Here is a 16,608-nt window from a genome sequence, read left to right as displayed (position 1 = left end):
CTTAGATATCTCTTCTGTATTGTTTAGAACTGAAACTGAGTGGCTTTATTATGGAAGTAAGTTATTCTTTGTCCAGACATATTTTATCAATCTGATAGACCTACTATTCAATAAACAGTGACATTCTTTATGATAACACAGCCATAGAATAATTAAATAAATATTATTTTCTTTATTTTCAGTGTTTTGTCAATCACTATTCTATATTTGATGCATTTTTTTTGATGTCTTAGATTTAGAGGTCATTCTATAAGTCACAATTCTTCCTCCCACAGCAGGATTGCCTGAGCAGAATTTTTAGTACTTACAATGAACTGTAACATAGCCAAGAATTTGACTTGATGGTACTCAGCATGCAAGGTTTTAGGGGAGGATGAATATGCCTGGAATTTTGTGGAATTTGAAAGACTGCTGACCCTCCAAGTACAAATAAGTATTGCTCTTTCATGAGTCTGATTTTCTCAGCATAACCTGTTGTTTATAAATACTGCAATAACTTTTTAAGAATTATTTATGGTATTAGATGAAATCATATGTTGGTACTTTGTGTTGCTTTTATGATCTGATAATTGTTTCTGCTCCTTGAATGGAGGGGGACTATGAGTGATAGTATGGTCTTCACCAGAGTTTAAGCAGCAAGAGGAATGGAAATCTGTTAGAAAAATTAGGGGCAATCCATCAGGAAATGGAGGGGGAAAATGCTGTTACCATTTCACTCTCGCTTTTGGTATTTTTATTATTTTTGTAGTTTTTGTATTTCAGTATTTTTTACTTTATAAGCATATGTGATATTTTATACTGACCAAAACTAAAATTAATTTATCAATACCTTTTAAAGAAGATCTAAAATTAAAGCCTAGATTTTAAGAGCAGCTATGAAGAAAATGCCTATTGTTTTATATCTTTAGGTTTCATTATCATTTACCTAAATAAAACATTTTATATCAGTAAAAATACTTCATGTTTTCTGAGGTTTATTAATGGATAATAATAGGCCATAATTAGATTATGATCTAATCTAAACGTATACCTTTATTCTAAAGCTATGATGATTACAACTCTTAAGAGATGATATATATTTATTTAAAGATAATATAATACTTGGTTAGATTATCTTTGATATTTACCAACATATACCTTTTTGTCTCTTTAAGAATTGTCTTAATCTCCTTAAGACAGATTTGTTTTGTCCTTGTCTTACAAATAAGAACATCACAGAGAGGTTAAATAATGTGGTGTGGTCACACAGCTGTTAAGTGGCAGAGGCAGAATTCAAATCCAGAGAGCCTTTTTCCACAGCCCCTGCTCTTACTTGCTACTCCATCCTGACACTCTGAATAGAAGTACTGTCATTTTATGTCAGTCAGCAAATATTTACCAAACATTTACTGTGTGTTCATTAGTAAGATACAGAATATAAGGGAAGTTTTATATTGTGTTCAGGGATTGAAATCTAATGGGATCTTACTAAAATAGGCTCACAAAACAACTATATAAATTGCAAGTCAAGAAGGCTTATATTGGAAGTGTAAACTACTGTAGGAACATTAAAGAAGGAAGGATTACTCTGATTGGGAAGGCTTAATTTGCTTTTATAGAGGAAACAGTGTTTTCACTGGGATGTGTAAGCTTTCAGGGCAGGTGTGAGTGAGGTAGATTTAGGCAAGAGTGGGGAGGACCTTGAATGCCACATTAAGGAGTTTAGACATTTGGCCATAGGCAATTATGAGCCTTCAAAGATTTTTTGAGCAAGTAAATAACATAATCATATTGGCATTTAGGTACAAGATTATAGCAGCAGGAAAAATGAATTAAAGATGGTTTGTTGTGTTGGAGAAATAGAGAATGTCAGTCAGTAAGATGAAGCGTCATGAAGATGGCAGAAGACCATATGTGCCCACCATCGCCTTGCTTCCCGTGTCCTTACAGGAATTTACAGGAGATATTGTTTCACTATGTGTTTTTTTTTTTTTTTTTTTTTTTTGAGACGGAGTCTCGCTCTGTCACCCAGGCTGGAGTGCAGTGGCGCGATCTCGGCTCACTGCAAGCTACGCCTCCCGGGTTCACGCCATTCTCCTGCCTCAGCCTCCCGAGTAGCTGGGACTACAGGCGCCCGCCACCTCGCTCGGCTAGTTTTTCGTATTTTTTAGTAGAGACGGGGTGTCACCATGTTAACCAGGATGGTTTCAATCTCCTGACCTCGTGATCCGCCCATCTCGGCCTCCCAAAGTGCTGGGATTACAGGCTTGAGCCACCACGCCCGGCCCACTGTGTGTTATTTTAAAGAGTAAATCTCCAGTGATGCTGGAAAACAAGGAAGAGTACCCAACCCCCCCGACCCATACACATATATATGTTTTTGTGGGTTTGTTTTTTTTTATTTTTAGTTTTGTTACAGGCCATAAACTTCAAAAGACTCAAAGCAGATAGGATTGGATTGTTGAGGAAAACCTACACTCTAAAACATGCAGGAGAGAACTGCTCCAGAAGGGGTAGGGGTACTGGGTGGGCTGCACATCAGACATATGGATGCAAGGCTGAGGAAGGGCATGGGGCCATAAGCAGGGTGGTTAGTTGGAGGGCTGCATGAAGAGCAGCAGAGTAAATCAGCGCCTTCACATTTGCTTGCTTGTGTTGAGCAGAAGGCAGTTGATACTTTTAGCCACAGCCTCAGGCACTGAATGTGGAGCTTGAGCTAAAGAGGCAGAGCAATGGGAAGGCAGCTAATGACACTCGGGAAAAATGGTAGTACCCCCTTCTGAAAGGAAGGCAACCAGAATACCTTATCTAGCAGCATGTCCCTGGCATCTATGCCAAGCAAATAGAGAACTCAAAAAAAAAAAAAAAAAAAAAAAAAACAGCCAGGAATTACCAACCATTTAAAGTTTACGAATGTCATAAAGAAGACACAAAACTTAACCAACAGAACCTAAACCTAAACAAAGCAAATTAATAGAGCTAACAAAAACAGACTATAAAATAGAAGAGTCGGTTTCCTCAGAAAGACTTAAGAGAATATTGGATCCATGGAAAAAATATATATATAGATATTGGAAATTAAAAACCTATTTGTTAAAGTTTTTAAAATACACAGTAAATAAATAAAATAGCACAGTGGGCCCAGTTTAAAAGCAAATTAGTGAGGCAGCAGATCAAATGGAGTTACTCTCCAAGAGTATAACACAAAAAGATAATTACATGGAGACTGTAAAAGAGAAAGGAGAGTTAAGACATTTCAACATCTTTCTTATAGAAATAAAGGCAAGAAGAGATAAAATGGAGGAGAAAATAATAAATAGTAGAAGCTGACTGAAGATGTATATCTTAGATTAAATTGGACCATTGAGTATGGAACAGAGTGACTGGTAAATGACAAAGGCCTAGTTAAAGAGAGAGTGCAAAACCTTTCAGAAAGAAAAACAAAAATAGTTACCTAAAGGGAATGGTAATCAGATTGCAGTAGTCTAAAGTGCCATATATATATATGTGTGTGTACAAATGTGCATAGTGGTTCTGTGGAGAGCCACTCAGATGTCCCTCTGCCCTTTAGAACTGAAATGCTCATTTTTGCTGGGAGTGGCAGGAGCTGACAGTAATCTACAAAATTTCTCTCCGGGAATTGCCCTCTGCTGAAGAAAGTCACTTTGCCCAAGGTCATGTCCCCTTCCCTGGAATGACCCACATCTAGTAATTTAACAGTTTGGGAGATAAAGGCCTGACCCCTTTGTCTCCATTGAGGACAACTCTGAAGGGCCGTTGCAGCTCCAGAGCTCTGTGTAGGATTGTCTGAGGCCATCCTCTTTTCCTCACTTCCCCACAAGTGTAGATCCTAAGGCCACAACCAGCAAAGTTTTTGCAAATGTATCTCCACTTCAGAGTTGGTTTCCCAGGGAATGCAACCTGTGACAATGTTTTTAAACACAGTGTGATACTCACTAACATTCATTATGTGTTGGGATACAAAATTCCTTCAAAGACAGATGGGAGAGACCTTATTTTCTGACCATAATACAATATGATTAGATATTAACAACCACCCCAGGAACCACCAACCAATCCTATTTATATCCACACACACACACACACACACGAATCTCTCTCTCTGTTTTGTTGTTGTTGTTGAGATAGAATCTCGCTCTTTCACCCAGGCTAGAGTGCAGTGGCTCAATCTTGGCTCACTGCATCCTCCGCCCCCCGGGTTCAAGCCATTCTTCTGCCTCAGCCCCCCCAAGTAGCTGAGACTACAGGTGCGCGCCACCATGCTCAGCTAATTTTTGTATTTTTAATAGAAACAGGGTTTCACCATGTTGATCAGGCTGGGCTCTAACTCCTGACCTCAGGTGATCTACCTGTCTCAGCCTCCCAAAGTGCTGGGATTACAGGCATGAGCCACTGCACTAGGCCAACACACATGAACCTCTTCAGATTTCAAGTGCTGTGCATGTAGCAGACACTTACATGAAAGTAATATTTTAATGAATGTAGTGCAAGTTAAATAAAATTTTCTTTTTTTTGAGACAGGGTCCTGCTCTGTCACCCAGGCTGGAGTGCAGTGGCATTATCTTGGCTTGCTGTAGCCTCGACCTCACAAGCTCAAGCCATCCTCCCACTCAGCTTCCCAAGTAGCTGGGACTACAGGGGTGCGCACTACACCCAGCTAATTTTTGTATTTTTTGTAGTAACGGGGTCTCTCTGTGTTGCCAAGGCTGCTCTCAAACTCCTCCCATGGTGCCAATTATAGGCATGAGCCTGGCCATCAAACAAAATTTGAGAGAGAATAGGTTCTAATAAAATAGTTTACTGAAACTGAGTAATTTAAAAGTGTTTTATTCTCTGACCGGAAATAAGAAAAAGAACATGAGTACTCACCTTTCACGATTTCATAAATTACATCTTATGTCACAAAATGACAGCTTCCCACTATATAAACAGAGTAAGTCTTCTGTTTGTTTTCTGAGATGGAGTCTGATGTGTCGCCCAAGCTGGAGTGTAATGCATAGTCTCGGCTCACTGCAACCTCCATCTCCCAAGTTCAGGTAATTCTCCTGCCTGAGCCTCCTGAGTATCTGGGATTACAGGCACGCACCACCACGCCCAACTAATTTTTGTAGAGACAGGGTTTCACCATGTTGAGACAGGGCTTCACCATGTTAGCCAGGCTAGTCTCGAACTCCTGACCACAAATGATTCACTCACCTCTGCCTCTGAAAGTGTTGGGATTACAGGTGTGGGCCACCATGCCCAGCTGAGTAGGTTTTTAATATTGGATACTTACTTGCTAGAAAAATTATGGAGAACAGAATGAAAGTAATAAATATGAAATATAAAGACATCCTTATGTTCTGCTTTATCAAAATGTTTTTCCTAAACATAATACATTTATAGCTGACATTTGTTGGAAACCTGGCACATAAAACTTAGGTAATTAAATAAATGCATGCCTTTAAAACATCGTTAAGTGATGGAACCACAAATGTGAATGCTGCTCTGAATTGAATCTTTGCACCCTAAGCTATACCTGTCATGATTCTTTCTGATTTCCACTTTCATAGAGATGATCCACTTACTAACTTGACCTCTCAATATGTTGCTCTTCTTTCTTCTAACATTCTTGCCCTCAAACTAACCTTAGCCATGTTTATGCCTTAAAACTGATCATTATCAATCGCTGTAGCCCTATCTCCTCCCACCCACAGTAATCTCAATCTCAAGTATCTTTTAACTTTCCAGCTCTCTTCCTCTAACATACTGATCTCAATAATTATCCCATACCACTAGGAGCTCAAATGCATTGATCCACCTTTTCGTTGTCAATTACCTCTTTATCCCCTAGGTCCTCTCTTCCCGTCTTACTCAGTTTGAATTTTTTTGTACATCATTATCATTCCCTTGCCTCTCTCTAACCCTCATTAAATTCAGGGCTATTTGTGACCATATTTTTCCCCCTAAAGACGAACTACTACTAAGTTGATACAGCTAACATTTTAAAAAAATATTTTGAAATCGATAGCATCAAATTAGTTCATTTTAAATCAAAGTTGTTAAGATCTCTACTGTCTTTATAAAATACAAGTCTTTCACAGTAATGAACTAGCTTCACATTTTGTGTGATTCCCAAAATCTACTGATAAAAAGAAATGCAATTATTATTTTTCCCCGATGTAGATGAAAGCAGACTTTACATTGGGCCACAGAAAAACTCTTATAAGCACTGTCTATATATAACATGTATTTCATAAATAAGTTAGTGTTTCATATAGTTAGTGTTTTTCTTATTTATACCATATGACTAACTTTAATCTATATGTGAATGTATGTTTAATAGGAAATTGCCCGGCATTTACGCCCTGGAACTCTCAGAGCAATCTTTGGTAAAACTAAGATCCAGAATGCTGTTCACTGTACTGATCTGCCAGAGGATGGCCTATTAGAGGTAAGATAACGAAGGTAAACATTCTATTTATATTTCAATCTCATAAATTATCTCAGAAGTTCTCATGTGTAAGAAAACTTTTTGTTTTATTATTTTACTTTAAGTTCTAGGTTACATGTGCAGAAAGTGCAGTTTTGTTACATAGGTATACACGTGCCCTGGTGGTTTGCTGCACCCATCAACCCATCACCTATATTAGGTATTTCTCCTAATGTTATCCCTCCCCCAGCCCCCCACCCACTGACAGGTCCCGGTGTGTAATGTTCCCCTTGGATGACTCTGTTCCTTGGCCACCTGATGATTTTGGACTGCAGCTTTCAAAGACCAATTTGTAGTATGCTGTATAGCCTTCAAAGAATTTAGACATTTTTTCTGGTTGGCATACATTATGATTTTAAAATAATTAAATGGTGTGAAACTTGTTTTTACATCAGATGACTATACCATCACCATAAATTGCTAGTCATGAAAATACATACAGTTGACCCTTGAACAACGTTTGAACTGTGCTGGTCCACTTATATTTTCATTTGTTCAATAAATATATTAGAAAGTTTTTTGGAGATTTGTGACAATTTGAAAAAACTCTAGGGTGAACTTTGTAGCCTAGAAATATCAAAAATAAAAGAAAAAATATGTATGTTATGAATGCGTAACATATAGGTAGGTACTAGTCTATTTACATGTTAATCAATTTTTTGTTAATAGTGAAGCTCCCAGTCAACAGCATTAGTAGTTAAGCTCTTGGGGAATCAAAAGTTATACATAGATTTTTCCACTGTGCAGGGGATAGGTACCCCATACCTCCACACTGTTCAAGGGTCAACTGTTTTCCAATGAAATTAAGAAGTCCAGCCAGGCTCAGTGGCATGCACCTGGAGTCCCAGCTACTTGGGAGGCTTAAGTGGGAGGATTGCTTGAGGCCAGGAGTTCAAGGCCACGGTGTGCTATGATTGCATTTGTGAATAGCCCTTGCACTCTACCCTGGACATCATAGTGAGACTTTGCCTCTAAAAGGGCGGGGGAGGAGTCTAATATACAGTGTGATAGTGTGAGGAGTCTAATATACAGTCTAATATACAGTGTGATAGTGTTACCCATGGCAAATTCATGGTACATAGGTCTGCAGCAACCTCAGTACTTGCCTCTTCAGAAGAAAGAATCCAACCGAGGAAGCATAAGGCAGAAGGCGAGACTGAGGCAAGTTTTAGAGGAGCAGTGAAAGTTTACTTAAAAGCTTTACAGCAGGAACAAAAGAAAGGAAAGTATACTTGGAAGAGGGCCAAGCAGGTGACTTGAAAGACAAGTGTATGGCTTGACCTTTTGACTTGGGGTTTTTATATGGTGGCATACCTCCAAGGTCTTGCAATACTTCTGACCACTCGCCCAACTCCTGAGATCTTATTGGGAAGCCACTTGTCACCAGTTTTAGGTGTTTTCGATCTACTAGGATACTGCCTTTCCCTGGTGCCAGCTGTGACCAATTATTACTTCAGACAGATAGTTAACAACCACCTGACCATCTCCTGATGGTCTCCCCATACTCCTGGTGTGAGGTGTGGGAGCCCTTTCCTGCCCTGCTTATACCCGACTGTAACAATAGCACTAAAAGTGATAGCTAACATTTTGGTCACCTTTATTAACCAGATTCTACCATGACACATGTGTTGTATAAATGATTTCTTTTCATTACCATAGCATTTCCAATAGGCTGGTATTTGTTATATCTGTTTTTTTAGGAAACTGAAATTGAGACTCAGAGAGGTTAAGTAACATCCCTAAGCCAGACAACTAATATGAGACAGCCATATTTATCTCTCATATTTTAAATTAACATAAAATATGAAACAATGAAAGAATTCTGAGAAAATATAAGTGAAAATAGATCTGGTTTAGGGTTAAGAAGAGTCATTTATAGACCAAAATCCAAGAAGGAAACTGTAAATACAAATTTTATTTTTTTAACTTCTTATAGATTTTAAAATTTTTGTGTCAAAATAAGCTAAATGAAATTTAAAAAGAAATAAATGTAAGTGATTATACTATAAATGACAGAAAAATGGCTGATATCCTTAATACACATTTATTTTAATGAGTATTATGTTTTATGTGAACAAATCTATTAGTCTTAAAAAAAAATTATGTCCTGGAAGTTGTACATAGAAAAGCCTTCCCCAAATATTTTGTTTTCATTTTCATACATTGAAATGTTCAATCCACCTGGAATTTATTAGACATATAGTGTGAGGTATGGATTTAGCCAGCTATCACAATATTGTTTATTAATAATAAACATTTTATTTAAATGGCTAAATGGGTTAAATCCTTCCATCCTTTCATTGTTCTTTCTAATTTATTGAATACTTATATACATCCTTACCTGTTTCTGAACTTCCTATTTTATTCCATTGATCTGTGCCAGCAAAATACTGTTTTTTATTTATACTTTACAAAAGTGTTCTTGGTTAGTCCCTAAAATGTATTCCTCCAAATGAACTTTATTTTATCTATTTATTTATTTATTTTTTGAGAGGGAGTCTCGCTCTGTCACCCAGGCTGCAGTGCAGTGGTGCGATTTTGGCTCACTGCAACCTCCGCCTCCTGAATTCAAGCATTTCTCCAGCCTCAGCCTCCTGCATAGCTGGGATGACAGGTGCGTGCACCACACCCAGCTAATTTTTTGTACTTCTAGTAGAGATGAGGTGTTTTTTGTACTTCTAGTAGAGATGAGGTTTCGCCTGAGGTCTCCTGACCTCAGGCAATCCACCCACCTCCCAAAGTGCTGGGATTACAGGCATGAGCCACCACGCCCAGCCAACCTCCGAATGAATTTTAAATGATTTTTTACCTAGGTCTTTACTCCACCCCTACAAAATGCAAATGGGATCTTGAGTGACGTTACAATATGTTCATAAATTATATGGAAATGTCATATCTGTAATAGTGAGGTTCTCCAACTTCATATGTGGTATGCCTTTCCTTTTATGCAAGCAGTAGAGTCACTTTTTTTCATATGGTTCTTAGTCATAGTCTATTAAATTTACCCCCATGTTTCTTTGTTGTTGTTATAGGAAGTGACTTCATTAGCTCCATTAAGATTTTCTGATATTATCTAAGATATTTGTAAAACCTTATCTATTGTGCATCTTTGTATGAAATTTAGACATACTTGTGACATGTAAAAATGTAACAAGCTTTATTTTTTAATAACCAAAAAGATAAATGTTTATTTAAAATTTATACTTATTTTATAAATAAGTATTTCCTCACCTTCTGATACCTTAGACCTGTCAACTAGGTTTGAACAGAGACTTTTACTCAATGAGACTGAAATATTATTAACTATGAAATTTATACCCATTAAAAATATTATCCAAAGGGGACTGAGGGAAAAGAAAGAAAAAGGAAAAAGCGTTATCTAAGGTATGCCTATGATTTTGCTCATATCGTTTGAAATAGATTATTACTGCCTGTAGTTTGCAAAGCCATTTACTAAATGATTGAAATTTTTCTGATCTAACTACACTGGAGATTTCATTGCATACTAATGACTGTGTGGTTTAGATAATTAATCAAAAATCAGAAGTTAGAGCTTCAGTAGCTTCCTCTCATATGGCTGATTATTTTACTTGATGTGAGCTTGGATAAGCCACATTTTCTTTCCATGCCTCACTTCTTTTATCAATAAAATGAAATGAAGAGTGCTGATATAGTCAAGGATGCCCTTATCAATTAACTACTTTCAGATTATTATTTGGCTTCAGGTGATAAAATACTATGAAAATACGTAAAAGCCAAATGAGGTATCTGGCTATAGGTCCTCAAAGTGAAAATCCGAGTGACACAAAGACAAGTTGTCTGATCAGTGAGCACTTTGTTCCTAAGATGAGCTCTTCATTAGGGCGACATCCTGTAGGTGCAGAGTGACCATAAAATTTATTGCCCAACTAAACACACTTTGAAAGGCAGCTCTAATCAGAAAAGATGTTAGGACAAGAGGCATAAACCAAAACTGTAACATGCAAACTGGAATATATTGTTATCTTATTTATATGGCCAGAAGAGAAAGAGGGGAACATGCTACTTCTCTCAGAAAATATGGCTTCAGTTTATATTTTGTCATTATCCATTATTTTATTTATTTATTTATTTTTATAGCAAACAGTTATAGAACATGTTTTACTTGCTGGATTGTGATAGGATCAAACAACTCATTTCTGCTGTACTCCTAGAATTCATAGTAAGTTTGAGAGGTCAAAGATCTTAGCATGAATACCGAAATTTGTTTTCTTTGAATATTGCTAATTGTGACCCAGTCAATTTTGTGATTATAAGAATAAATTATGGTATTTATAATATGAGACATTCTAGAATGTTCTCTCACTGTTAATGTTCTCTTATACTCTGCTGGTTGTAACTATAAAGATCTTAAATTTATGTGTTAAAGACAGCATTGATGGAAAAATGTTCAGCTGAGTAATCAAATACTAGTTTTCTATTAATGGCAAAGAATTTTTGAAGTAATAATGCCCACTGCTGGCAATGCTATAGTAAAGTAGATACCCTCATAAAGCTGGTGACAACTATGGGCATAACATATTGAAAGCCTTGGAGTATTTCTGTAACTTTTGTCCCAGAATTCTACTTCTTAGAATCTAAGCAAAGGAAGAGAGTGGCAGCAGGACTACAAAATGGAAAGTTACCTGCACAGATGTTCGTGGAAGGAGTATTTGTGATCATTAACAATGGAAATAATATGCATATTTACAGATACATCCCCCTTCCCTCCTCTAAGAAACCTTCTATGGCACCCATAGTCTGCATCAGTCCGTATGTGTGTTTTCACAGCACTTTGCTCTCCTATACTATAGTAGTGTAGCCAAGAGTCAAAATAGCTCTGTACACCTGGGCAAGTTACTCATCTCACTGTGCATAGGTTTCCTCACTCTGTAAAACGAAGATAACAGTACCTGCCCTATCAGATAGCATTGTGCCTAGCAAATAGTGATTGCTCAACAAATGGTAGTAGTTATTATTGTTATACTATTACAGCACAGTGTCTGTTTGCTCGTGTGAGACTGTGAATACACATAGGGAAGAGATTTTTTTCTTGCCTGGCATATAAAAGCTCTTCAATAAGTGATTTTTGAAAGAAAGGAAGGGTTTAGTTAAATAAATTATGTTTTTTGCACTCAGTGAAAAAGTGTGTCACTTTTTTTCTCTGGTGATGATGAAGACTCTGTAACAGTGTTTCCTAGCGTTGGTTGCACATCAGAATCACCTAACCAGTTTTTTAAATACTGATGTCCAGACTCACTCCCGGAGATTCTAATTTTTTTATTTATTTTTTATTTTTTGAAACAGAATCTCGCTCTGTCGCACAGGCTGATGTGTAGTGGTGCAATCTCGACTCACTACAACCTCTGCTTCCCGGGTTCAAGCTATTCTCCTGCCTCAGCCTCCCAAGTAGCTGAGACTACAGGTGCGAACCACCATGCCTGGCTAATTTTTTGTATTTTTAGTAGAGGCAGCGTTTTGACATGTTAACCAGGATGGTCTTGATCTCCTGACCTTGTAATCCACCCACCTTGGCTTCCCAAAGTGCTGGGATTACAGGCATGAGCTACTGCGCCTGGCCAAGATTCTAATTTTTTAAAACAATTTTAAACTTTTAGTAATGTTGCGGGTACAATACAATAAACTTTTTTACTAATATTTGAGAGTATGTCATCAACATAATGTGCATACTTCTGAATCCTTCAGTGTGTATTTTTAACATAAAAGGGCTTTTTTTTTTTACATAATCACATTACAAGCATCCAAATAAGGAAATCAACATTCATTTATTACTACCATCTAATCCTTAGACTCCATTCAGATTTCACCAATTGTCTCAATAAGGTTCTTTGTTAGCAAAAGGATCCAGGTCAGGCCCGTGCATTGCATTTAGTTTTCTCCTTAGTCTCTTTCAATCTAGATCAGTTTCTGAATTTTTCCTTGACTTTGATGACCTTAACATCTTTAAAGATAACAAGTAGAGATTCTAATTTATTGATCCATTTATCCCTTGGTTCATTAGAAATTTTTCTAGATGGCTTCCACCTACAGTTCTAACAAGATACTGGCAAATTTATTTTGCTGTATGGCATACATTACTCATACAAGAAGTCATTTGTTGGCTCTTGTCTATGAAAATGAATGATGCCTTTGTGATGTTATGACTCAACCTCGTGTACGCCTCCCCTCTTCTCCACTTCAGTGTCAGTTGTCATCTCACTCATGTCCGCAGTGATACTTTCGAGAGTCAGTTTTACTTTCTCCTCACTTCCTTCATCTTTCCCCAGGATTCATTGAAAAACATATCTTTGGGAATCATTGTATGTGGGGAAAAAATATCTACTTCTTTGCCTTTCGCTTTACCTCCAAACCTGTGGTCTTTTCCAAGGACCTTCTTTTTCTGATTTTCTCTTACGGGAACAACCAAAACTTTGTGTGTACTAAAACTGAGAACCTCAATCTTGCTAAATGGGCATATGGTAGAAAATTCAAGTATGTTCACATTTTAATTCAGTATACCAAAATGATAGGTCAAGCATTCATTTAGATACTTTTATTATTATTATTATTTTGAGACAAGGTCTCACCCTGTCTCCTGGGCTGGATTGCAATGTCGTGATCATGGCTTACTGCAGCTTTCACCTCCTGGGCTCAAGCAGTCTTCCTGCCTCAGCTTCCCAAGGGGTTGGGACTATAGGCTGTGCGACCATGCCCAAATAATTTTTTTTTTTTTTTTAGTAAAGATGGGGTCTCATCATGTTGCACAGGCTGGTCTTGAACTCCTGGGCTTGAGCAAGCCTCCAGCCTCAGCCTCCCAACGTTCTGGGATTACAGATGAGAGTCACCATGCCTGGCCTGTGTTTATATTTTTTAAACATTAAAACACTTCACTGAGGACACAGCCGTAAATAGAATACATGAGGCTCTTATCCTCACAGAGCTTACCTTTCAGGAGACAGTTATGTAGAGCAAATATTTTATAGGATGATGAAAACATGGGTCTTTCCCATTTTTTTGGTCTAAATGTTGTATAACTTGGTGATATCATGTTTGTGATTATAAAATTTTAAGAAGCATATAAAATATTTAATTGTATGTATAAGTCTAATTGCCCAACAGGTTCTTCCTGCCTCCTGCACAGAGAAAATCAGTTCACCAAGACTGTGTTATTGAAGTTACCATTTTAATTGAAAAGAGGCCGCCCACATAAGAGATGGAATTATTACTCAAATCAGTCTCCCCAAAGGATCAAAGGTTAAGGTTTTTATGGACAATTTGGTGGGCAAGGGCTAGGAAGTGGGTACTGCTGACTGACTGGGGATGAAATCATAGAGATGTAGAAAACGATCCTCTTGTGCTGAGTCTACCTCTAGGTGGGGCCACAGGATCCATTAAGTCATAAGTCAGGGTCCAAGTGAGGTCCATCAGCTGCCAGAATGCACATCTAAAAAACATCTCAAAAGACCAGTCTTAGGTTTTATGATGGTGATGTTACCTACAGGATCAGTTGGGGAAATCACAAATCTTGTGACCTCTGGACCACATGACCCCTGAGCAGTAAAGCACTATAGAACCTACGTGTACATTTTAGCAGCATTCAGGCCGCTCCCATAATCTTAATCTTGCGGCTTTTCATTAGTTTTACAAAGGCAGTTTTCAGTTTCTGAGCCAGGAAGGGGTTAGTTCTCACTTTCAAGTTAAACTATAGAGTAAGTTCCTCTCATGGTGAGCTTGGCTGACACCCAGGAAAGAGCGAAGACAGCCAGCCTGTGAGGCCAGAAGCAAGACGGAGTCAGGTATGCTAGACTCCTCTCACTGTCATAATCTTTGCAAAGTCAGTTTCATAAGTGGTTGATCAAAACAAATCTGAATTTGGATACATAATTATTTCTGCATGTATTCTTATTCTAGTATACTCTGGGGGAAAAAATAGTGAATCCAGGATTAATCAGAAATAAACATAGGTGCAGGGTGACTAAGATGATTGGACAGTCCCCAATTTCTTGGCCATGATTAACGCAGGCCTCTGCACATGCTGACACTCATACTTTATCTTTAGTTTTAGTTTCTATCTTGAAAGAAGAAGAGTTGTGATTTTTACTAGTACATTGTCAAAGAGGGAACAACTTGTCCAAATACAAAAGCAAACAACTTTCTCTTAGAGATCTAAAAATAGTGCAGTAAGACTGGGGTTTTGCCCAGGAGGTAGAAAATGGCAAGAGATAAAGCTGGAAAAGTCAGCAGGGGCCTTGTAAAGTCATATTAAGACAACTGAACTTCATCTTGAGGCCATTAGGGATCCAAATAAATGCTTTACTCAGGGGAATAGCACAATCATATCTGTGTTATAGAGGTCACTCTGGCTGCGGTGTAGAGAACAGATCAGAGGGCCCTGGGGTTGGGCAGGGGAAACAAGTGGGTGGAGTCTAGAGGGACAGAGACTAGGTAAAAGTCTATTAAGGTAATTCAGGAGAAAATTGTGGTTTCCTGAATTACTATGGCAGAAGGGATAGCCAGAAGCAGTGAACTTCAAAAGACATTTAGTGGGGTAGAACAGACAGCCTCAGAGACTAACTGGATGTGAAGGGTAGCCTGTGAGAATGAATCCAGATTAATGCCTATCCGCAAGCGAACATGATAGTACCATCTTTATCTGTGATCTAAAAATCTAAAAATGTCTGAAAACAAAGTTTTTTCATAAGTTTAATGGTAAAGCCTAACCTGATCTTATATCAAGTTGTGTATTAAACAGTTTTGTTTCGGTAGCTTGACAAAACATTTAATGTATATCATTTTTATTTAACCTATTTAGTGTGACTTTTCACACTGCTGTAAAAATACTAATGTATTTGATGATAAGTGACTTCCCAGACCCCTTGGAGTATTATATAATACATACTATGTATTCCAGATTATTATTGTAAATTCCAAAACATCAGGAGTCTTGAATAAGAGATAGTAGACAAAGTTTGAAGTGGTCATGGAGAAAGTGCTGATGACAGAATATATATTTATGGGTTGCATTTACAATTCAGTTGACTTAGGAGATCACATTTATTATGATGCTATTATTTTCTGGTGAACAGTTTGGCCCAGGGGTGAGGGTACGATGAGAAAAGATAACTGAGGATGTTAGCAACTGTAGTTAAAGTTATAAACAAGGAAAGATGTGATGGCAGGAGGTGCTTGAAGAAAGGGAGAAAGTAGATGGGCCAAGGGACCGAATGTTTTTCTGAGGCACCTACAGAGACCCCAGGAATAACAGGGAAAGAGCGGTGTCATGGTACACTTCAGAAGTGGAGCTTTCCATGGTAATGGATGATATGGTTCAGGGTGTGGAAGGAGGTAGCCAGTGTGGAGAGGAGATCAGTATCAGTTACTAGAGATATGTAAGTCTAGGAACTGAGAGAAGCTTTCATGTTGATTGGCATTGAAATCACCTCGGATGATGGTTAGGAGGCAGGGTGGAGAGGAAAATGGTGACTCAAAGTCTGAAGTCTTTCACAAACAAGGGAAGTTTGTGAACCAAAGGTGTGACAGCAACAAGGAGAAAAAGTCTAGCCAGATGGCATAACTCTCAAAAAGTCAGGAGTTCCTATATAAGGGGAGGAGGTCTTAAAGTAGCACTGGGACAAAGGATAAAACTGTTCCTACCCTCCTGGCCAGAGATGCTTCTCCGGAGGACTCCAAGGAATTGACGCCCTTAGGGGATATCCAAGTTTCACTTAAGGGCTAAGAGGCCTATGAAGAGATTCAAGTTTCAAGGGAGTTTACAATGGCACTGAAATTCTGCAGAAAGCAATAGGAATAGTTAGAGATTGGGGAAGGGAGGAAGAATCTCAGAGCCATGTGAGAACAGCAGGATGGGAGAAAAGAGGTGAATATAATGGCCTCCATTTTGGTGGTTTGGGGTGTGACAAATTAATAATTAATTTTCTAGTCACTAGTAAATAGAGACCCTAAAATAATCTTTAAAAATGAGAACTTTTATTTTTCTGCTGCATAATTTGAGATCTGAAGGTAGGCATGTGGGACTGGTATGGCAGCTCCATAATACCACCAGTCACCCAGTCTCCTTCTCCTTGGTACTGTCATCATCTTCAGTATGTGCTTTTTGC

General features: G+C 38.0%; 1 protein-coding gene across 2 annotated transcripts in view; it reads left to right on the top strand.

Annotated features, from left to right (window-relative positions):
• The window catches only part of NME7 (NME/NM23 family member 7), a 220,571-nt gene that overhangs the window by 176,721 nt on the left and 27,242 nt on the right, over positions 1-16,608 (top strand). For both annotated transcript variants that reach the window (XM_023207111.3, XM_023207112.2), the window contains one exon: positions 6,326-6,433. In XM_023207111.3, the coding sequence (XP_023062879.1) occupies positions 6,326-6,433 (108 nt within the window). The remainder of the gene's footprint in view (positions 1-6,325; positions 6,434-16,608) is intronic.

Source organism: Piliocolobus tephrosceles, chromosome 1, assembly GCF_002776525.5.
Source record: "Piliocolobus tephrosceles isolate RC106 chromosome 1, ASM277652v3, whole genome shotgun sequence".
Taxonomy (NCBI): domain Eukaryota; kingdom Metazoa; phylum Chordata; class Mammalia; order Primates; family Cercopithecidae; genus Piliocolobus; species Piliocolobus tephrosceles.
Note: the sequence above shows the minus strand (reverse complement) of the source record. Positions and strands in the feature narration are given on the sequence as shown.